Raw genomic sequence first — 24,455 nt, 5'->3', positions numbered from 1 at the left:
TGTTGTGGCGTTCTATCCTCCCTGCCTACCCTTACGGGGAAACGGCGTGATGGTTTGTTTGTTTGTTTGTTTGTTGTTTCATTGCTATGTGATTATGCTTTATTTTTTTAATACTTTGTAATAATTATGTTTATTGTAAAAAAAACCAAAAAAATAATATATTTTTTTTTTTTTTAAAAACTCTGAAGATTTTTCTCCATCTTGTCATATAATTTCCAGTTTATCTCTTGGCGAGTTTTTCTATCACAGCGTAATTAATTACATATTAATGTATTACGAATATACTTGACCTTTCTGGGAACACGGACGGTCCATATATGCAGTGTTGTGGCGTTCTATCCTCCCTGCCTACCCTTACGGGGAAACGGCGTGATGGTTTGTTTGTTTGTTTGTTTGTTTGTTGTTTCATTGCTATGTGATTATGCTTTATTTTTTTAATACTTTGTAATAATTATGTTTATTGTAAAAAAAACCAAAAAAATAATATATTTTTTTTTTTTTAAAAACTCTGAAGATTTTTCTCCATCTTGTCATATAATTTCCAGTTTATCTCTTGGCGAGTTTTTCAATCACAGCGTAATTAATTACATATTAATGTATTACGAATATACTTGACCTTTCTGGGAACACACGGACGGTCCATATATGCAAATTGGGATGGCGACCTCGCTAATGTCACCCGCACCATCCTTACCCTTTCACATTCTTTGAATTAACACTTCGACGCCGTTTTATTCATTCATTAATATCTTCATCATAGAACTAAGCTAGTCCGGAAACCTCATACGCGCATCAAACAGAAGGCGACCAAAGTACTCTTGAACGAGTAGTTTTACCTCAACACAATACAACAGAGATGAAGAACATTTAAGAAAAGGTAATATAGAAGTCTAGGCATCTACAGGGCTTATGACCTGTCAATGGCTGGTTTAAGTGGCCACTTTACACACTGTGTAACATTCACAATTCTGCCTATATTTGAACATCTTTATTCCTTCAATTCTTTCATCTGTTGATGTTTGTGAAGTTAAAGAGCTGAAGACTATTGAATCCAGTTCTTGTCTATCGTAAATTGGATATACTTAAAATATTAAAATTAATATATTTTTTGGGGTTACCTGGTATGTAGGTGAAATAAGTAGGTCAGAATGAAAGAAAACTTTGCGAAATTGATTTATTTAGTATTAATATGTATTTTTTAATGATTTATTATGTATTTTTAATGGCAAAATAATTTAACATTTAAAAAATAAAAATATATTTTTTAAATTTATTTCTGTAAAATTGATTTTTTTAATCCTTTCTGATTAGAGTGCACTGCCAAGGAGATTCTGAAATAAAACAATTTCATTATTAGCAATTAAAAAACTGTGGTAAATAATGGGCAATTATCATGGATTTTTTTATTAGCTAATAAATTAATCTAAATCACAAGCCGATCGGTACTATTCTTATTAAAATCTGTTAAGAAATAAGGGAGATATAAAGGATTGAATTCTAGTCATTTGCATGGTGCCAAAAACAAACAATTCGTGACGTCATCAAGCATGACGTCTTCGGATGTTTTGTGACGCCATCGGATTTTTCATCAATGTCTATGGATTTTATATAGTATTGTAGATAGCTTCCTTTTTCTATGTGTCGTTTGTTTACATTTACGGCGTCCTGTCACTCATCAAACGCTACGAGTTGTGATTTATAACTTTCATTATAAATCAATAATTACATTTATCATTATCTTAATAAATTAATATTTACAAAAGGTTGAAAACCATAAAATAATAAAAGAAATTCGAGATGTAAGATGTAATCCGTTTTCACTTTCATCTGTCAGTGCCTGGAACTGAAGTGTGAAGGGGTAAGGGGGAGGGGGCTTAAGATAATATGCATAGACAACTCTCCTTATATTTTTATCTGTGGCCTGTGGCATTACCAACATTAAAATGAATGCATTACTCGTGAACTTCTGTGACAAAATTTATTACCAACTTACGAAACGACCGTTTTCGAAAGACCTTATTTTTCAAACAAAATAATAATGAAAATATTCATTATAAGGGCTTGTATAAACACTAGGAGAATCTTTAAAAAATCTTTTATTCACTAATACTCCACTGAGTAGGTTAAATCCGATATTCCTCCCGAGTGAAAATACCCTATTCCTTTGCGCACGGCGATATAACATTTATAAGAGTCCAACCATATCCTTGAAATAGAGATGGTTCCGGTGTGTGTAAGTGTGAGCGTCATTAAATAGTAAGTGGGATCGTATCGCAGCCAGATATAGAGAGTATTAATCTATTTTTAAATAAATTACGGGGCATGTAAAATATATCTATAGATGAAAATAAAGCATTATAGTTAGAGCAAGAACGATAGAGGAAAGAGTGTTGTGCATAGTTAGTGCTACAGACTGGCAGATGGAATAAATACTTATTTCTTGTCACGCGAAAGGGGACATTGAGATTATTTTGGAGAGTAGGTTAAAAGAGTCTACTTTATTATTTAATAACTTATGTAAAAAGCATGATTCAGATACAGTGCGTCTATTTTCAAGGGTAAAAAATCCATTTTGTTTGGCAGATTGGCTGTAAGTACTAAGCGTTTTATTGTTTTTATAATGTAGGTATTTTAAAATTTTTTTTGGAACATTTTCAATCCTTTCCATGTTTGTTATGTATTGTGGGCTCCACACAACGGATGCAAACTCCAAGTTACTGCGCACAAAAGTGTTGCATAAAGTTTTTAAAGGGTTTGGGAATTCTTAAAATAAAGCCCAGCATTTGGTAAGCCTTTTCAACAATAGAATTTATGTGAGACAGAGGAAGGATGAAAGCCGAGTGAACGCGGTTGAAATTCGCTCTCTTAGACGAATGTGTGGGAAATCAATGTATGACAGGGTTACGAATGCTGAAATCAGGTGAGAGTGTAAATCTGAGTCAAGTATAATTGATAAGATTAAGAAAGGGTCTCTGAGATGGTTTGGTCACGTAGAACGAATGGACGACGAAAGAATGGTAAAACAAGTATATATGGCGAAAATAACGGCAACGTGAGACGAGGACGACCGAGGAAGACGTGGCATGATCAGATAAACCAAAATCTTAAGTCTAGTCATGTCAAAAGCAGACAGAACCGAAGGGCATGTATGACAAGATGTATGAATGTGGAAGAGGCTAGGATTGTATGCCAGGATAGACGCGTGTGGCGGTCCATTCTCTCTGCCTACCCCTACGGGGAAATGGCGTGATGGTAGTAGTAGTAGTGTAGTAGTAGCCCAAACAGCAATTTATTATCAATAACAACTCCTATATAATGGTGAGCTGCGCATAATCGCTTCTATACACGATTCGCCCCCGGGAAATGGCGGGATGGTAGTAGTAGTAAAATAAATAAGTACTCACTCCGGGTAGGCAGCCCATGAGTTTGGCGACGATGTCTGCTTGGTTGGCGGCCGGATCTTCTTCGTTATCGTCCGCGTGCGACAGCACCACCAGCATGGCGAACAGGAAGAACCAAAGGAATCTCATCTGTGGACGGTGGGACAATCAGACAATCAGCCATGCTCAGTATTTTGGCAGAACGAATCGAACGCGAGCGGTGACTGCGGCGCGGTACAAATACCCGGGGCTCGATGGGAAGATAAAGACGCCATACCTTCACCTTGACGGTACAGTTGAAGGTAAATCCCCTCTAGCGATTACAAAGATATACTACCGACCCCCCACCTTCAAGTTTTGGGTAGGTACATCGATATGAAACAAGGGGAAGCGTACGTCACGGTTCACATATCTACGCTCTAAAATGACAAAGCTTCAGTATGACGCCACTGTTGAAGATAAAATTCTCCCGACCGATTAAGAAGATACACTACCGATCCCCCCACCATCAAGTCTTTAATGTAAGTACACCAGTTTGTACCGACGGTACCCCTCATCTAGTCCCCCTCGATACACATACCTACAAATTAAAAGTGACAAAAATATTGTTCCGCCGAGCAATTTTCCTTTAATTACGATTTATCAAAATTTTTAATCATTCTGAGGTTGGCACTTTTTTCTTAAAAACCCATTAAAAATATGAGACAGAAATAAGTCAATTTTGAAGGCGAATTAAATTCCGACGTAACTGTCGGTTTAATAAAACAAACGCCTAGATGCAAAAATTAATGTCGCTAGTTTCTTTCCTATAAACATATAAGAGTATCTAGGCTTTAGAAAATTACCACAGTAAAAAATAAATTTATTTATTATATTTTTCCATCTGTTTTACTATCTTTCTGAGAGAACGTATCGAGAGTTGGCCTTGTAATCGCTCAAGACTACCTCAGTAGATAAGTGTAGACGATCGTTAAGCATATCGTTTTGGCAATTGATAAAAGTCATATAAAAATCATGTTCAAGCGAGCATTTTTTGCTTGAAGTGGAAATTACTGGAGTTTATAATCGCTTTGAAGTGGGCACTTTTTATCACAAATTCCTATTTAAAATATAAACGATAACTATTTTAAATTTTGATTAAGTGAGAAACGCGGACCAAATTTTCGGGGTCATTCGTTGGTCGGATTCGATCATATGACGTCGAGATGACAAGTCGATAGAATATACCGAGGTAGATATCACTGGCGGCTCCTGACCGAAAACATTGGCAGTGCATTTCTTTACATTTTGTCAATTTGTAACTTGTATATTAAGTTCAATAATATTATAACAATATGACATGATGAACGGGCAATAGTATGACAGATGACAGCCCGCGCATCGGAACCAGGAACGCTAAATTCGCCTAACATTATACGCGCGTTATGAGATACTAAATCAACTAAATTCCTACTAATATCACGTCATTACGCATGTTCAAAGTGACATTGCAAACGCATTTTAAACTTCAAATCTGCGCATGCGTTGGCAATGCCCGGAGTATGTATATTATCTTCTCCCTCTAACGCACGATTCACCGGTATGAAGCGTTGTCTATCTCGCTCAAATGACGATCCTAGGAGAAATTGCATATTTCATACAAATTCAGGGTAAATAATCGTGCAAAACAGAACATGCACGGGGACGATTGCGCATGCGTAGACAAGATGTGAAAATCGTCCGCTAGAGTCGATCTCGCTAGATCTTTTGGCGCTAGTATAGAATATTATGAATGCCTGTTTTTTTGTAGCTACCTATAACATATTTTACCATCAATGAAATTACTCATTTATTTGCACATATTTTTACTTGGCAGTGCACTGCACTTATGCACATACTCAGGAACAGAAGTTCAGTGCACTGTTTTGATATGTACGGATGAAGATAACGTTCATAATCGCGGCACAGATCCCGTAGAAGATTCTGGAGAGGCCACATGGACTGAATTGGAGACTGAGTAGTCTGAGCTGAACAGATCGTCAGATCTACGAGAAGGCGAAAGAGAAGAAGTATTTAAAAAATTCAATAATCAAGACTTACCTTGGCGAAATATATTGACCAATGCGTTTCACAGATTGCGTCGTTGCTTTTTATACCAACATCTGAAACAATACAATGATTTCAAAACAACAATTCTTCTATTTGCTTATTTAAACAAACTTCCATACTGCATATTTCTCGCTGATGTAGCCCAATGATAATATTAGCTGACTTTATATTTCAAATTAACCTTGCTTTACAATATTCTTGCTTTGAATCGGGGTTCGAAAATATCATGATCAGTACTCATCTTCTTTGACACATCTGCTCCTGGGCGGAGCATGGGGGCATCACCAGCGCCCCCGGGAGACCCTATCCAGCCAGCCAGCCGGCACTCTCGCTTCGTCAATCACGTAATTCCCGCGTCCCTCAGTTCCGCCGAATGAAACCGAAAGACAGTGTCTAGAATGTGTAGATTAGTCAATCCATCACACGACTTGGAATTTTTTGGGATAGATCTTCCGGCCTTTCGTAGATCTCTTCGCGACTAAAACAGTGTGGGATGAAGTTAGATTGGCATGGTATAGCTCGAAGTCTTATGTCTTTCGTTTTTATGAATATATTGTTCAGTTTTTCTTCGTGTAACTGTTGTAATCGGCTTAGGCCGTATATATAATAAATAAATAGGCTACATTTCAATCCGGAAAAAAAATCTTAGTCGAAAAAGGAATCATCTTTTAACGTCGCAATGGAACGACTGATCGACGTGATTTTTTGCAAAGGGATAGCCGAAGAGCTGACAAGTGTCACAGGCTACTTTTCATCCCGAAAAAATGTCGCTAACTCGGGAAAAATCTTGTGGGAAAATGAGTAATTCATTATTCATTAATTATTATCATATAATGTTACTTCTATCGCTGTTTTACGATTCTTTTGCTCTATTTTACGATGATTTATTGAGTAATATCCAACACTTGTACACACAATGTTCACATGTTGCATTATTTGCGATGCCAGCATTATTGGCCAAAGGCAAAATCAGGGTGAGACAGAATTGCATATTTTAATCTTTTTATCTTGGATTCAAAACTTACATTTCACCAAAACGCTAAGATGGTAATAAATAAGATTGCAAAAAAAATATCAATTTTGGGAAGGATCAGAAGATTTATTGATAAGGACTCCTACAAAACTATTTACAAAGCAATTATTGAACCACACGTTAACTACTGTAGTAGCATTTTATTTTTATCAAACAAAGAAAACATAGATAAACTAACTGTATTACAAAATAAAGCCTTTAGAATCATTTTGAAAAAAAACAGATATACGAGGGTAAAGTCGATGGTAAATGAAATGAAATTATTAACATATAAACAAAGAATATTTTACAATACAATGAAATTTGTTCATAAAATTATAAAATCTAATAAAAAAACAGAATTTTGGAAAAAAATTGATCGGAACCAGCATGAACACGATCACAATACTAGAGAAAAGAACAAAATTAGACTTCCACAAAGGCAAAGTCACAAAATTCTATTTTATTTAAAGCAATTAAAAAGTATTACGAAATGGAAAAAAATATTTATGAAGAAAAAAACATATCAAAATTTAAAATAATGGTCAAGACATATGTGATAAACAATTTATAAATTAAATATATTTTCAATGTTATTATTAGAACACACATAACAATATGTATGATATGTGTGCCCTACTTTAAGATTTAAATAAAAAAAATAAAAAAGATTTTTGAAAGAAATTATCACGCCGTTTGCCCGTAGAGCTAGGAATAGGGCCTCTTCCAGTCCCTCAAGGCTGAGAATCGTGACTATCATAATCACTTCTGATTAGTTCCATTCCAGTCTGTCCTCAGGTCTGAGAGATTGTTAGGACGATTAAGGTCTTTGCATAGGATTGTTTCTACTGTTGGTATTAGGAAAATGGTTTTTGCGAGGAATTCAGTACTATGACGAAAAGTAATTTCGCCTGAGTTCGATAGGGATCATGTTAGGATCTGTGTCAGGATTTTGCCGGTAGTGACTTGATAATTTGATGTTCCTCTGTGATTTGTTATAGATACGTATTGTTTTTCTTCTGTTGCTTGAGTGCATGTTGTATAGGGCAAATTATTCTAACGTTTCCTATATGTATTTTGGTTTCGTGTCGTTGATTGATTTGTTTGTATTACTACGTTCTTCTTCCTTTCCGGGGCGGGATCTGGAGCGCGCGGCCGCGGTCTCAATTTGGAACTAACACTGTACTCCTCCACTGTCATACTGGGAAATTAGAAAAAGGTGATTGTGCTGACCATGTGTATTTGATTGATCACAAACTGACAATACTGCAGTGAGGGGTACAATGAAAGTTTTTAAAGTTTATTTGTTTTGTTGTTTTCGCGGTTTGATTGTAAAGAAATATTAAATTTTCGCTTAATTAGTTTAAAAAAAAATTGATATTGATATGCGAAACTGAAGAAAGACTCAAGTCTTTATGAACAGTTTCGGGAAAGGGGTGGATGCTTTCATTGTCCTCAGCCTGACGAACCGACACATCAAATTTTAGTTCCGTAGCCTCCTTTATTCGGTCAATCCATCCATATGGGATTCTACCCCGGCTTCTCCTACCTTCAGCTCGGCCAGACATTATTTATTTATTTTTTACGGCACAAGTGCCTTTTACAATATAAAATATACAAAATACTTAATGTAAAATAATAAAATATAAAAAAACTTGTTCTCTAAATCATTTGAATAAATCCGTAGCACGTGACAACAAAATAAATTATTTTAATTAAATTACAAATTTAAAAGCTTCAATTAAATTAACTTAACAATAGAATCGCCATGTAAAGCGCCCTTGAGGTATTTTATTACGAAAATTGCGCTGTATAAGTTATCCATAATTAATTAATTAATTAAAAATAATGAGTTAGTTAGGTATTTCATTGGGGATCTTGGCGTAATTTTTGATGATAAACTTGCATTAATCAAACACATTGACGAGATTTCAAGTGAAACGCTAATTATGTTGGGATTTATGTGTAAGGTTACTAACAAATTAAAAAATATCACACCAATCAAGTCACGTTATTCCTCCCCGGTTAGAAAAACTACCAAAAACTGTCAGAAAACAATGAAGTTACTATTTCAGTAACAATACTTCACAGTTCACAAATTTACAAATAAAGCCGTCCGCCAAGAAGTCCAACTTTGAACTGACGCAACTCTCTCAGTTTGCGTGTAAGGGGAATGGCACACGAGTCACTCATAGGTAGTTAGTTATATTGTCATTCCTTAAAAATATTAACCACCTGCTTTCAACTGATGCGGAATCTAAGGTTTCAACCAGGTTTTCGGGAATTTTCGCCTCAGGGCGGTGGTCAAAAGAAAATTCTAATGTTTTTTCAGTAAATGGTTATAAGGGTTTCAATGAAAGAGATCTCCGATGGCAAGATATATATTGTAAATAATTATTCTGTACGTGTGATGTCACTGAACCCCTTCTTAACGGCTAAACCGATTTATGTGCGGTTTTCAGCGAAATGTAGATCTTTGCGCTGCGCGTGTTCGCAGATATTAAAATCGAATTTGTAAAAAAAAGTAAGAAGCATAAATGTATGTATGTGTATGCGCATGGGTGTATGTACGTATGTGTGTATGTACATGTGTATATATGTGTATATTTATATATATGTGTGTATATATGTGTATGTCTGTATGTATATGAATCAAAATGTGTATCCGAATAAGTTTATATTTTGTTTGTCTGTGCTCTATATTAATTTGTTAACTATTATAATATATTAAAATGTAATTGCCTAGCTTGGAACGGGGTATGTACCCTTGTTAGCTGGGCAAATTGAACAAGGAATTGTATTTTGATAAAGAGTGTGAATAAATAAATAAATAAATCTTTTTTTCATCGACCTGCCAGGGTTGCGTTCGACGAGAACGCAAATACAAAAAAAATGTAAAAAGATGCCGTTTTTTTGCGTTAATAAAAGGTTTGTTTTTGAATGTTTACAAACAACATTCGCTTTTTATGGATCCCAATCAGATTATTTCCTTACATTCCTTTTAATTTCTTCTCATTTATTTATTTTTACTGGATTTTTGGTAATACTAAAATAAGATTAACCGACATTCAATACACATTTGAAAATCGCATTCATGAATAAAGTGCACCCCTGTTGTTAAGAAGAGCCGAGTTTGACATTTGCGAAAAGAATTCCGTATTTGATAAAGATTAATTTTTCGTTTTGGAATTCAATCATAAACAAGTACCTATCAATGAAAAGTATTTTTCCAAGGCAAACCATCGTTCGGGCGGGACAACGTTTGTCGGGTCCGCTAGTAAATTATATAGTAAGTCTCGTGAGTGAGATTATTTTTTTAATATATTTCATAAATCGTATTTTGGGATATAAAAATCAAAACATTTAAAAGTATTTTTAATGCATCATTATATAATTTTAATTTATTTTTTATACATACTCGAACGCTTTGTGTATAACACAAATCAATTTGAGTTCTTTTCCGTAATAAATTATACATATATACATATACACAAATAACAAATTCATAAATATATAATAATAAACTTAAGTCCGTTATGTACACAGGCATGTCCGTTTTGGAGACTTAAAATTACAAGACGAAAAAAACGAATTTTAGAACCAAACTGCACAATGCACTTTTCGAACTTAAAATCCGTAAAGCTGAATTTTTGACGATGTTCAAAGCTATCGCGATACTTTTTAAAGAAGAAATTGTTCTGTAGATTTAAAAAACTCAAAGTTAATTTTTCGTTATTTTTTTCGTTGACAGCTTTAAACCCCATGTTTTTGTTCCGCCTGTCTAAAGTTCCACAAAAAAATTCGTTAACTTCTTTAATTTTGGATTTCGTTATTTTTCATGGCTGTTGTACGTCTTTTTGAGTTCTTAAATCAGTGTTTCGCTTTATCCGGTCTTGAATTTTTGGCGTTTGGAGCCAGTCCCATTTGTTAGCTCGTTGAAATTTTTGGCATGGTTGGCTTATGCTTTGGGCTCTGGGTGAGCAGCGTTGTACTCGATGGATCTCAGGATGTAATCTGGGATTGGTGGTGGTGTAGGGATATGAGCGCCCTGTGAAAAGACAAAAATGCAATTTAAAATTTGACTTGAATTAAACACCTCGATACCATTAAATCTCGGCTTGTTTTTAGAAATCTTTTTTGAAATACATAATATCATTTATACCCCGTCGAATAGCTGCTAACAGAATTATGGTTTACTGGTTGTTACGTGGATATAAAATTATTAGTCTAGCGCTTAATTTTTACTAAATGTTTTCAGCAAAATTTTAACGCTTTAATATTAAAATTTAGTTAAAAACATTCCGCAAAAATCGAAAATTTATTACCAAAATATTCTTCCAAAACAAACAGAAAAATAGACTCGATCTAAATTATTTTTTTTAATCGATTATTGAAGGCATAATTTAGCCTAGAATTGATGAAAAATACCACAAAATTTGTGCGATTTAAAATGCTTGTTAAAATATACGTTTTTTCTTTAACAATTTTCCTGTTAAGTCTCAATTTTAAGAGGTCTGATCTGCCGGTCGAAAAGTAAAATTAAATTTTAGTCATGTAAAACTTTTAAGCATATTTTTCATCAGAAATACCTTAGAAAATGTTATTTAAGTTATTTACTGACAATTCTTGATGGAATTCCATTGCAGTGATGTAACACCAGTCTGGAGATACCCATTCGAGTGTGAAAGCGCCAATTGGTCAAATAAATAAGCAGAAGTGTACCGAGTATCTTTAATTAACTAACTAACTAACTAACTAACCATCACGCCATTTCCCCGGAGGGGTAGGCAGAGAGGATAGAACGCCACACCACTCTGTCCTGGCACACTTCCTTTGCTTCCTTCACATTCATACATCTTCTCATGCACGCACGTCGATTATTCCGACTTTTCACATGACCACTTTCAAGAATTTGTTGTACTTGATCATGCCATGTCTTTCTCGGCCTTCCTCGACTTCTACAACCAGACACATTCGCATCATAAATCTTTTTAGCCGTTCTTTCATCATTCATTCGCTCCACATGACCGAACCATCGCAAAAGACCTTTCTTAATTTTGTCGATAACGCTTAACTCAGACTTGCATTCTGCTCTAATTTCGACATTAGGGCACCTATCATACATTGTTTTTCCGCACATTCGCCGAGGGATCGCATTTCAACAGCATTCAGTCTACTTTCGTCCCTTTTTTTCCAACTCCATCCTTCGCTTCCATACATTAGGGTTGGTACCAGAACTCCATTATGAACTGCTAATTTAGCCTCTTGCGATAGACACTTATTTGCTACGACAGACTTTAAGGCACCATTAACTCTGTTACCGGCACTAACCCTCCTTTCAATATCCTTGTCCAAATTTCCATCTCTAGTAAACATACTACCCAGATATACAAATTCTTCGACCTGTTTCAATTGGTAACTTATATGTAAATATAAGTTATTACAAGATTTGAAAATAATTGTTTTTATCTAATTTTTATTACTTAATTTTTTTAGTGAATTTTTAAACATCAGCGTTTTAAAGTCGTATGATTTTCGTAATTTTTGACCAATTACAGCGTCAAAACAGACGTGTAATAGAATAGAGAGAAAAAAACGCCTAGCGTTCAAATAGTTAACTTTTCATTTGATGATTTTAGTGATCACTTTGTTAGAATGATGCAGGGTGTAAAATATGCAGGGTGTAAAATAATCGCTTTAAAAAGCATCAGGTCAGATCTGTAGGTGCCTAGACTTCCACATTCCCTTATCGGTATGGTTCTTCACCCCCCTTCATCTTCAGCGTCTTTATTACAGCATCTGTGTCTAGTTTACGAGATTTAGGTATTATACTTGACACTAAACTTTATTTTACAATTCATATTGAACATGTTATCAATAATTCCTTAAAACTCCTTGGATTTATTAACAGAAGCAAAACTGACTTCAAAATATCAATACCCTTAAATCTCTTTTCTGTTCCCTGGTTTGCCCGCACCTAGAGTATTCCTCGGTTATCTGGTCTCCGTATTATGATGTTCACATCAAAAATATTGAATCAGTTCTACATCGATTTTCAAGAATGATAGGTTGGAGGTTGGGCTTATCCAGAGACCTATATACGTATAATGAGTTAGAAACTACCTTAAATATATCTTTACTTCAAGACCGTCGAAATAAATCCGACCTTCTAGTCCTGTTTAAAATTCTCAACTCACTCTTCGATGCGCCTGAGCTACTGAGATCAATTAAATAAAATATCCCAACTAGAAACCCCAGACAAAACTTACTCTTTCATACCGATAATCATAGAACTAACTATGCTTTTCATTCCCCTATGCCCAGGATTCTCAGGTCTGCCGACAAACATACCAGTCTTGATTTCTTTGATAACAAGTTGTCTTCTTTCAAACGATCACTGAATCAATTTCAATTATAAACACCTCTCTCCGCTTCCACTCCCACCGAGTCTACTATATACCATTGTGTCTTTCTACTTTCCTTTACAATAATTTTCTATGTATACATATGTCCTTAAAAATGCCCATCGGGCGTATATATAAATACCTGTGGCTGGAATCCATTCTCGTCAGCCAAGTATGAGAATTGAACTTTGGTTCCATCAGGAGCGGTCCACTGGGCTGATCCTTGAGCGTTCTGGGCTTCATTTTCCTACAAAAAAGTCAAAATGACGCTGTAGTATGCAATTTAAACAAACGCCGACCCACGAATACGCCAACTGGTCCAAGAAGAAGTTTGAAAATTGGAAAATTGTTTTCAGGCGTTGCCTAGTACGGGAAATAATTCAGTCAGATGAATCTCTTCACAGCAATAAAGGTTTCAGCTCTTTAACTTCACTAAAATCAACAGATAAAGGAATTGAAGAAATATGGATGTTCAAACATAGGCATAATGGTGAATGTTACAGTGTGTAAAGTGGCTTCTTAAACCAGCCAATGACAGGTCATAAGCCCTGTAAATGCCTAGACTTTCATATTCCCTTATTTAAGGTATTTTCCATCCCTGTTGTAATTTGTTGATACAATAATAAGTCAAAATAAGAAAATGTACCAACGTAGGTATATGGGTATACAGAAAAATATTTAATAAATTTACATATAAAGACATACACACATACATACACATGCATATGCATACATACACACACACACATATACATACATGCATGTATATATACACATACGTACACATACACAATGATTTGGTCTGACACACGTTTTGTATATCCGAATTATGTTTCCAATAATCATGTGTTCATTGTACTATACGACATTTCTTAGGCATCCAGATGTTTACTAACTGAGATGGATGTGTTCTCATCATCACTATGGCAGCATCATCTGCATGGCATGTGATGTTAACGACCTTATATCCCTTAGTAGATTCCCTACTTTTTTATTCTTTAAAGCGTTTTTTTAAATATATTTATTCTGTTTGCGTAAGAAAAGGTTTTAGGCGTATATATTGTTGTGCTATATTTAGTTATAAAGGTGCTAAACTTGCTTTGTTTCTTTGTTGTTCTCAATATGTGTTATTTTCTAAATGTAATATTATTTATGTCCCGAATCGAGTTATTGTAACTCCTTGGAATGTAATTCAACGTATTATACTTGTAAAATACTTTGTGTTATAAGTTTTATAAATAAAAAAAAATTTAAAAATGCATATACATACACATAAGTTTATACATTATTATAGAGATACATGAGAAAAAAAAAAGTAAATAAAGAACAATAAGAATAATATTGATAAGAAATGATGGAATGTAAATGTTTCTTCTATGCCTGATACCGAGCCAGTGTAGCTGCGTGCGTAATTAGGTTATGCGGTCAAATATTTCTCCAACATGAAATAATATCTCAAACCTGGTTCTTAGTGTACTGGGATTCCGCCCGCTCGGGGAATCAAGCCCAGTGTCATCAGTCAAAGGTCACACGTCCTCTCGATGCGAATATGAAGAGACAGGTACTCACGGATCCCACGTTCTTGAGTTCCCCCTGCTCCTGGGCGGCGATGCCGTTGCCGGTCTCGAAGGCCCACTGGTAGCTGCCCCCCGCGCCAACGTCGATGGTCTGCCTGACGATGGGAGCGTCGGCGTCGGGGTTGACGTGGCTCACGTCGGCGCGCGCGGCGGCGGCGGCCAGGGCGAGGGCGAGGATGAGGAACTTCATCTGTGGAAAGATCGAGCGTGAAATTCGGCTCTCGAGAGGCTGTGCTGCAAAATACCCCAACGCCGCGTTGCCAGTCCGCATTACCAGGCAGAACATTTAAATTAGACAATTTCTGCTCAGTTTTTCAGGCTGAACTACTCGCGATACGAGAAGCTCTCGAATGGTTATTAAAAAAACCACCAGAGAGGTGGGTTATTGCAAAAATATTATCAGATTGTCGTTCGGGCGTTCAAGCTATAACGGATATACAAAAGAGATGAAGAACATTTAAGAGAAGGTAATATGCCCAGACTTCTATATTACCTTCTCTTAAATGTTCTTCATCTCTTTTGTAATATGTTAATATAAACAGCTCCCCAGGGAGTTGAATCCAGTACTTGTCTACAAAAATTTGGACAAACTCAAAATATTGTTAATATTTTAAAGTTCTTTTAACGTAAAAACTGTTAACTGCTGAAGTACTGAAGACATTCACGTAAACAAAAAAATCACAGAAACATACACAGACACCCAAATAACATAAACAAAGACGACGGGCTGAAATTAAACTCCACGTGGTTCCCGGCACTACATACTACAAAAATGAACAGAAATGTGCCGACTGCGACACGGTACAAATTACTAGTTTACCAGTTTAAACAATCAGTTTACCCTCAGTGTACCTGGTCGACATACCCGCCACAGATCTCCTTTTTGTTCTGCAAGTTCTAGAACCAACTATCACATGCACTCGCCTATCCCTAGGCTCCATAGATATGGCAATCAGTATGAGGACAAGGCTGATATATTTGGTTCTGGACTCGATAGTTATAAAACGAGTCTGATTCCTTTTTTTCTCTCGCAATATTATTCGTAAACTTTTCTTTATATTTAATAATGTTTTTCCCTTTTTTGTTTTTTCATATTTATGTATTTATTTCGTTAAAATTTTTTGTTATGTTTTTATATACGTATTTTTTTTTTTTTTTCATATTTATGTTCAATATATGTTAAAGGCAATTTATGCCGTTTATGTAAAATAAATAAAGATGGCTCCTGCCTTGGTAGCCGAAACGTCGGAACAAATTCAACACACACGGTATCACCCAAAAAAGAAACATATTGATAACAGTGACCGTGAAAACTTTCGCACCTATTAGACAAAAAAAAAACAAAAAACCATCACGCCGTTTCTCCGTAGGGGTAGGCAGAGAGGATAGAACGCCATAACACTCTATCTTGGCATACAGACCTCGCTTCCTCTACATTCATACATCTTCTTATGCACGCACGCCGATTATTCCTACTTTTGACATGTCCATCTTCAAGTATTTGATGGACTTGACCGTGCCATGTCTTTCTCGGTCTTCCTCGCTTTCTGCATCCATCAACATTTGCATCGTAGATCCTTTTAGTCGTTCTTTCGCTGTCCATTCGCTCTACATGTCCAAACCAACGCAGCACCCCTTTCTTGATTCCGTCAATAATGCGTGTCTCAGCCTTACACACTTCACGGATCTCGACATTTGTGCACCTATCATACATAGTTTTACCACACATTCGCCGGAGGGATCGCATTTCGACAGCATTCAACCTACTTTCATCATTATTTTTCCAATTCCATACTTCGCTCCCATACATTAGAGTTGGAACTAGAACTCCGCTGTGAACTGCTAATTTAGCCTCCTGCGATAAACATTTGTTTGCCAAAGTAGATTTCAGTGCACCGTTCACCCTGTTCCCGGCACTCACCCTCCTTTCAATATCTTTATCGGCCTTTCCGTCCCTAGTAAACATACTTCCCAGGTACACACATTCTTCTACCTGATTCAGAATATCTCCGTTCACGTTGATCTCACATTTAGTTATATTTTCATCCCTTTCAAAAACCATCACTTTGGATTTATCAACATTCATAAGCAAATCGCTTTTCTTGCATACCTCGTAGACTTTTGTTACCAAGAATTGAAGGTCTTCTTTGCTGCTAGCAAGAAGCACGGCATCATCCGCATACAGAAGACAGTTAGAAATCTATATTTTATTTTGATAGTTTACTTACAGATAAATATTTTTTTTAAAACATTCAACTTCCTCATGTACAAGCGTTCTTCGAGTGTAAGCCGTTCCATTAATCATTTGAGTATTGTTACACAGCGCAAATCTATTCCCAAGCGAAAGTTCTATGGCGACAAAAAACAGTATTATTTCGCAACATTTTCTCATTTTTATTCTTAATTTCTCTCAGTGCGAGGTTCGGCTTTCGTAAAGATGTATTCACGATATTAAATTATTACCGAAATATCTACAAAAAATGTACCTAACAATATGAGTAACGAACTGAACCCGGCAATGCTTTGCTATTGCTAGATTTGAGTTCTTGCCAAATAGAATCAATTAACATAATCGAGAATTTGATATCAATTGTTGTATTTAGTCCAAATTAGATTGAATTATTTCACCTACATACTGGACTAGGCAACGCCTGAAAATATTATTTTTTCAATTTCTATACTTCTTCATGGACCAGGTAATTTATCAACAATATTTTGAGCTAAATAGGTAAAAAGTATTGTAAAAACACATTTTAAAATATATATTTCACGTCAACCATGTCGGGAATCAAAACCGAGACCTCTTGCATGGTAGACAAACGCGCTGACCACTACAATACGAGACTGAAAGAATAGATTTTTACTTTGACTTACTAAGTTTGAAGATAATTTTTTAACGAAGCGTCAAATCTCGCATATGATGTCATTATAACTTTTTTTATATCACAAGTATATGACTCAATTGTACATACTTAATAAATTATTTAAAATTACTTTCCAACTTTTTATCAAACAAAGAAAACATAGATAAACTAACTGTATTACAAAATAAAGCCTTTAGAATCATTTAAAAAAAAACAGATATACGAGGGTAAGGTCGATGGTAAATGGAATGAAATTATTAACATATAAACAAAGAATATTTTACAATACAATGATATTTGTTCATAAAATTATAAACTCTAATAAAAAAACAGAATTTTGGAAAAAAATTGATCGGAACCAGCGTGAACACGATCACAATACTAGAGAAAAGAACAAAATTAGACTTCCATTTAGGAAAAAGGCAAAGTCACAAAATTCCATTTTATTTAAATCAATTAAAAAGTATTACGAAATGGAAAAAAATATTTATGAAGAAAAAAACATATCAAAATTTAAAATAATGGTCAAGACATATGTGATAAACAATTTATAAATTAAATATATTTTCAATGTTATTATTAGAACACACATAACAATATGTATGATATGTGTGCCCTACTTTAAGATTTAAATAAAAAAAAATTAAAAAAAATATTCATGATAAATTATTATTCCTACAATAAAAACAACGAAGGCTCAATTGCAAATTATTATAATGCGTAGAAAAACATGTATAATATTAACAATTTTTTGAGTTCGTCCAAATTTCTGTAGACAAGGACTGGAGTTACATATTACAACAGAGATAAAGAACATTTAATAGAAGTCTAGGCACCTACAGGGCTTATGACCTGTCATTAGCAACATAAACAGATGAAAGAATTAAAGGAATACAAATGTTTAAATATGGGCAGAATGGTAAATGTTACACAGTGTGTGAAGTGGCCACTTAACCAGCCAATGCCAGGTCATAAGCCCTGTAGGTGCCTAGACTTCTATATTACCTTCTCTCAAATGTTCTTCATCTCTGTTGTAATATGTTAATATTAAGAGCTCCACGGGGAGTTGGATCCAGTCATTGTTTACAAAAATTTAGACACACTCAAAATATTGTTGATAAATCCACCTGGTCCACGAAAAAGTATAAAAATCAAAAATTAAATAATTCAGGCGTTGCCTAGTGTGTAGGTGAAATAATTCAATCACATGAATTTCACCCGCATTAATAAAGGTTTCAGCTCTTTGACTTCACAAAAATCAACAAATGAAAAAATTTAAGGAATATAGATGTTCAAATATAGGCAGAATGGTAAATGTCACACAGAATGTCACCAGCTAATGACAGGCCATAAGCCCTGTAGATGGCCTTGTCTTCTATATTACCTTCTCTCAAATGTTCTTCATCTCTGTTGTAATATGTTAACATATAATATTAACAATATTTTGAGTTTGTTCAAATTTTTGTAGATTAACTATGTCCGATAGATGCACAAATGTCGATAATAATAATGTTTGGATAATTTATCTAGCGCCATTTTTGTGAAAATCACCTCAAGGGCGCTGTACAGTAAATAAATTTCCCTGCACGTCTTGCAGCTACAGAGCGCATGGACGATTGGGATTCTAGTTCCTCGTCTCCAATTATGATATATTACAATTATAATATATAGGAGCTAGATAATAGCACGTCTTGCAGCTACAGAGCGCATTGACAATGAAATTTAGAGTTTAAGTGATATTTTAAAAAACGAAATAAAAAGCAAATAGAAGTTAGATTACAACAAGTCTTGCAGCTACTGAGCGCATGGACGGTTGAAATTTTCGACTCCATTTATCCGTACATTATGTAAGGCTGAGATAAGCACTATCGACAACATCAAGAAAGGAGCTCTCCGCTGGTTGGGACATGTAGAGCGAATGGACAGCGAAAGAACGGCTAAAAATATCAACTATGCGAATGTTGATGGATGCAGAAATAGAGGAAGACAAATCCATGCCAAATCCTAACTTGAAAATGGACACAAAAACATAATATCGATGGCTTAGAACTAAAATATTGTAAATCCGATTTTTGCCGAAAATGAGTTAAGTACTGAAAAGTATTAAGTTTAACCCATATTTTCATGGATGCAGAAAACGAGGATGACCGAGAAAGACATGGCACGATCAAGTCCATCAAATACTTGAAGATGGACATGTCAACAGTAGTAATAATAGCGTGCGTGAGATTTATGAATGTAGAGGAGGCGAGATCTGCATGCAAAGACTGAGTAATATGGCGTTCTATCTTCTTTGCCTACCCTTACGGGGAAACGGGCGTGATGGTTTGTTTGTTTTTGTTTGTAAAAAGATATCTAAAATGTATTATTAGTAAAGCGATCCTACCTTGATTGCTATCTGGGAACAACTGTGCCGATATCGACTTCCGCGCGTCCTTATATACACCTTTCGCCTCTTCCAAATCCTCTGGGTGTCCACCTTTATCGTCCATCGCCCGCGTTGCGTCACCGCCTTTCGGGATTCTGACCCCTCGGATGCACCGACGCAAAGGTCGCAATCGCCCGTGTGAAATTTGGCGGACGAAGCGTCTAAGACAGCCTTTTCTGGTCGGTAATTAATGAAGTCTCGAACGATTCAAGGCCAACGCCTTGCATAACGACCCATCGCTAACTGTGAAGAACGCTCACAGGGTGATTTTCATATTCAATATAATTATTTTTTACGCCCGCGAGGCCTTTCATCGTCACCATCATACCACCGTCCGCACCCATGGTGCATAGGGCACTTCATTAGTAAACCAAATGGAGCGTATATCGATCGTATGTTTTGTTTTTTTAAGAAAAAAGAAGTATTATATTCATTAAAATATTGATTAACAAATTACAACAGGGATGGAGAATACCTTAAATAAGGAATATTGAAGTCTAGGCATTTACAGGGCTTATGACCTGTCATTGGCTGGTTTAAGAAGCCACTTTACACACTGTAACATTCACCATTTTGCCTATGTTTGAACATGCATATTTCTTCAATTCCTTTATCTGTTGATTTTAGTGAAGTTAAAGAGCTGAAACCTTTATCGTTGTGCAGAGATTCATCTGACTGAATTATTTCCCATACTAGGCAACGCCTGAAAACAATTTTCCAATTTTCAAACTTCTTCTTGGACCAGTTGGTTTCATTACAATATTTGAGTTTGTCCAAATGTTTGTAGACAAAATACTGGATTTCACCCCCTCGGGAGTCATTAAGATTAACAAATAACAACAGGGATGGAGAATACCTTAAATAAGGAAATATGGAAGTCTAGGCATTTACAGGGCTTATGACCTGTCATTGGCTGGCAATCTTAACGACTCCCGAGGGGGTGAAATCCAGTCTTTTGTCTACGAACATTTGGACAAACTTAAATATAGCTTGATTAGAATGACAGCTGTTAAACTAATTTCATTAGTGATGGGAAATTACTGATCACTGATCAAATCGATTTTATCAGTTATTTCATGCAATCATGAAACTCTGTTTCCGAAAATTGATTTAAAAAACGCAAAAACAAGCCTATTATAGTGTGTTTAACTCAATTATTCACCAAAAAATGAGACATTTATACTTTTTTCATGAACAACATCAAATGAATTATTTTTTTCACAACATTATTTTTGGTACGTGTATTTGTACACAAATCTGGATTTCTCCCGAGGGGGAGTATGTATAGATTTTTTATTTATATCCTTACAGAGATGAGGTAGATTTTTTTTCAAATTCAGGATTATGGATATTCGAGCGTTTACAGGGCTTATGACCTGTCATTGGCTGGGTTAAGTGGCCACTTTAAGTAGATACTACAACATTCCCCATTCCGCTTATTAGCGAATATCCACACAGGTAACATTTTTGATTTTTGTAAATATCTTACTAAACGAGAAACCATTCACAAGCGAGTTGGAGCGCCATCTATGTATTGATATTGAAGTTATCCATAATCCTGAATTTGAAAAAAATTCTACCTCATCTCTGTAGGGATATAAATATTTAAAAAAATATTTTTTTATTCGATCAATTTGTCCCATCTCTAACGTTTTTGCAAAATGATGTAATCTTGTAAGAACGTCGTTAATAATTAGGTTTATTTTAATTCAATTTTAATTTTAAAGCTGATTTTATATATTAATGTTGATTTATGTTTCAAGCATTGTATTAAAAAAATTAATTAGCATGCCAGATACAAATGATTTTTCGTGTGTCAATATAAATATCTCTTTTGACGTTACTACAAAGTTATGTCGCCACTTTTTCTGACAACTGTCATTCTAATCATGTTACATTTTAAGGACTATAGCTTTCTTATAATTTACCCAAATATTTAAATTTTGGTGGCCATTTTCAAAGAGTTGTTAATAACTCACTATTAGAAAACGGAAATCAAGTTGGGGTAGAGTGGGGTTTGAACTTCGGACCTCTGGCCCGTGAGTCCGCAACACTAGCCACGGGACCACAACCCGATTCGTTACATGTTACATAAGGGTGAAGTGATTCAAAGAGATTTTTTTTGCACCACAACAGGCCAGGAGGCCCAATAACAGTGGTGAATTACATCACAGAACACCCAGGCTTGAGGAAAATCACATTTAATTTTTGTGTTTTCACCGAAAATCGAACCCGGAACCTTCCGTGCGTGAGTCAAGCTAGTCCGTGCCGCGATTACAATGGAAATTTAAGGATGTTACACCTTAACCATGACGGTGTAGTTGAAGATAACTACTCTCGAGCGATCGCGAAGATACACTACCGACCCTCTATTTTCAAGTTTTGGGTATTCAAATCGATATGTAGCTAGGGGAAGCGTAAGCCACGGTACACATATCTACGCACCAAAGTGACATACTTTCGTTATGACGTCATACTTAAGATAAATTCTCCCGATCGATCACGGAGATACACTACCGACCCCCCACCTTCAAGTTTTCGGTAGGTACATCGATATGTAACAAGGGGAAGTGTACGCTACGGTGCACATATCTACGCACTAAATTGACATACTTTCATTATGCGTCTAGGCGTAAAAATGTTACCACTATAAGCCTTACACACTTCACGGATCTCGACATTTGTGCACCTATCATACATCGTTTTACAACACATTCGCCTGAGGGATCGCATTTCGACAGCATTCGACCCACTTTCATCATCATTTTTCCAATTCCATACTTCGCTCCCATACATTAGAGTTGGAACTAGAACTCCGTTGTTAACTGCTAGTTTAGCCTCCTGCGATAAACATTTGTTTGCCAAAGTAGATTTCAGTGCACCGTTCACCCTGTTCCCGGCACTCACCCTCCTTTCAATATCTTTATCGGCCTTTCCGTCCCTAGTAAACACACTTCCCAGGTACACAAATTCTCCTATCTGATTCAGAATATCTCCGTTCACCAAGGAAGTGTACCAAGTATTTTTTAAATAAATAACTTATGTAAGTTATTACATCATTACAATGGAATTCCATCAAGAATTGTCAATAAATAATTTCAATGAAATAGATTAATTTTATTTTTATTTTCTTACTTAAAGATGTTAAATAACTAATTTACGGCTTGTTTCATTATCATAATATCGTAATTCACTATACCAGTGATCATTTTTGTTACATGAAGAAAAGATGATCAATCTTACACTTCAGTTACCAGTCCGGGGACTATGAAATATTCTAGTGTAAAAACACATTTGTAAATAAATATTTCGTGTCATGTTGGGAATCGAACCCGAGACCTCTTGCATGGTAGGCAAACGCGCTGACCACTGCACCACGAGTCCGATGTTTCATTATACTTACTGTAAAATGTTTCTCACACAAATTGGTACACAAATTCTTCTACCTGATTCAGAATATCTCCGTTCACGCCGATCTCGCATTTAGTTATATTTTCATCCCTTTCAAAAACCATCACTTTCGATTTATCAACATTCATAAGCAAATCTAAAATAATAATATATAAAAAAACATCCTGTTAAGTTGTACAGTTTTGACAAGATAAATCTCTTCATCTGTCGTCCCACTTTTCTAACGAGATGTGATAGATGGACATTATAACCATACGTGCTGACTATAATAGTATGCTGTAATATCGATGGGCCCAGCTGCATAAAGATCCAGCTTGAAGCTAGAGAAATGACTGACCAAAGATTAGACTCATCTAAATTGATTTGTAGCGACGAATTATTTAGATCCAAATTTGTTGCAACAGAGAGGGAAAACATTTTAGAGAAGGGAATATGGAAGTCTAAGCATTTACAGGGCTCATTTATTTATTTTTTTATCAATATTCCTACAGAGATGAGGTAGATTTTTTTCAAATTCAGGATTATCGATATTCGAGCGTTTACAGGGCTTATGACCTGTCATTGGCTGGGTTGAGTGGCCACTTTACGTTTTTTTACAACATTCCCCATTCCGCTTATTAGCGAATATCGACACTGGTATCATTTTGATTCTTGTATATATCTTATTAAATGAGAAAGCATTCACTAGCGTGTTGGAGCGTGTTAGGAATATTGATAAAAAAATATATACCTACTCCCCCTCGGGAGAAATCCAGATTTGTGTATGTACAAAAATACACATACCAAAAAATAATCTCATTTATTTATTTCAACTTTTACATTGTTTGTATTATTTTTTTATACAGAATACTGTTCCCTCACTGGGGTGCAGGGGCGAATCGTGTATAGAAGCGATTATGCACAGCTTACCATTATATTTGACTAACCATAATAATGTTTTATTGTAATTTATTTACAGAAAAACAAATAAATAATTACCATTTACACAACATTATTTTTGGTACGTGTATTTTGTACATACACAAATCTGGATTTCTCCCAAGGGGGAGTATGTGTGTCGATATTCGCTAATAAGCGGAATGGGGAATGTTGTAGTACGTAAAGTGGCCACTTAACCCAGCCAATGACAGGTCATAAGCCCTGTAAACGCTCGAATATCCATAATCCTGAATTTGAAAAAATTCTACCTCATCTCTGTAGGGATGGGATATTTAAAAAAAAAAAAATTAAAAAAAAATACTATTTATTTTAAATCATTTCCACCGTTCGTATTTTTATCCTAATATAAATA

The 24,455-nt window shown here is 35.4% G+C and overlaps 2 protein-coding genes and 1 long non-coding RNA gene across 4 annotated transcripts in view; 1 reads left to right on the top strand and 2 right to left on the bottom strand.

Annotated features, from left to right (window-relative positions):
• Nucleotides 1-24,455, top strand: part of alpha-Cat (catenin alpha) — a gene marked incomplete at its 3' end in the record, with an annotated part of 102,247 nt that overhangs the window by 31,857 nt on the left and 45,935 nt on the right. The window lies entirely within an intron of this gene.
• LOC148274439 (uncharacterized) lies at nucleotides 1,161-5,664 on the bottom strand. Of its 2 annotated transcripts, XR_015824300.1 has the most exons (4): nucleotides 5,650-5,664; nucleotides 5,460-5,521; nucleotides 3,405-3,530; nucleotides 1,161-1,331 (listed from the first exon to the last, which is right to left on the bottom strand). It is a non-coding gene; the product is annotated as an uncharacterized LOC148274439 (long non-coding RNA). The 2 variants fall into 2 exon arrangements; XR_015824301.1 differs by lacking the exon at nucleotides 5,650-5,664 and having other exon boundaries at nucleotides 5,258-5,484.
• Nucleotides 10,333-19,725, bottom strand: LOC148274438 (larval cuticle protein LCP-17-like). The gene is made up of 4 exons (XM_088237119.1): nucleotides 19,712-19,725; nucleotides 14,454-14,651; nucleotides 13,027-13,131; nucleotides 10,333-10,528 (listed from the first exon to the last, which is right to left on the bottom strand). Exons 2-4 carry the CDS (start codon nucleotides 14,649-14,651, stop codon nucleotides 10,439-10,441), a joined length of 393 nt encoding a protein of 130 aa, XP_088093245.1. The 5' UTR covers nucleotides 19,712-19,725; the 3' UTR covers nucleotides 10,333-10,438.

This window comes from Micrasema longulum, unplaced genomic scaffold (assembly GCF_059751315.1).
Source record: "Micrasema longulum isolate JH-2025_06_02 unplaced genomic scaffold, ASM5975131v1 h1tg001648l, whole genome shotgun sequence".
Classification (NCBI taxonomy): domain Eukaryota; kingdom Metazoa; phylum Arthropoda; class Insecta; order Trichoptera; family Brachycentridae; genus Micrasema; species Micrasema longulum.
Note: the sequence above shows the minus strand (reverse complement) of the source record. Positions and strands in the feature narration are given on the sequence as shown.

Bases quoted from the DNA above. Each gene is read 5' to 3' on its own strand.
- LOC148274438 (XM_088237119.1), bottom strand. From the start codon at position 14,651: ATGAAGTTCCTCATCCTCGCCCTCGCCCTGGCCGCCGCCGCCGCGCGC. The intron at 13,132-14,453 runs GTGAGTACCTGT...ACTTTTTTGTAG, and splicing joins AACTCAAGAACGTGGGATCC to GAAAATGAAGCCCAGAACGC. The intron at 10,529-13,026 runs GTATTTATATAT...GTCTTTTCACAG, and splicing joins AGAATGGATTCCAGCCACAG to GGCGCTCATATCCCTACACC.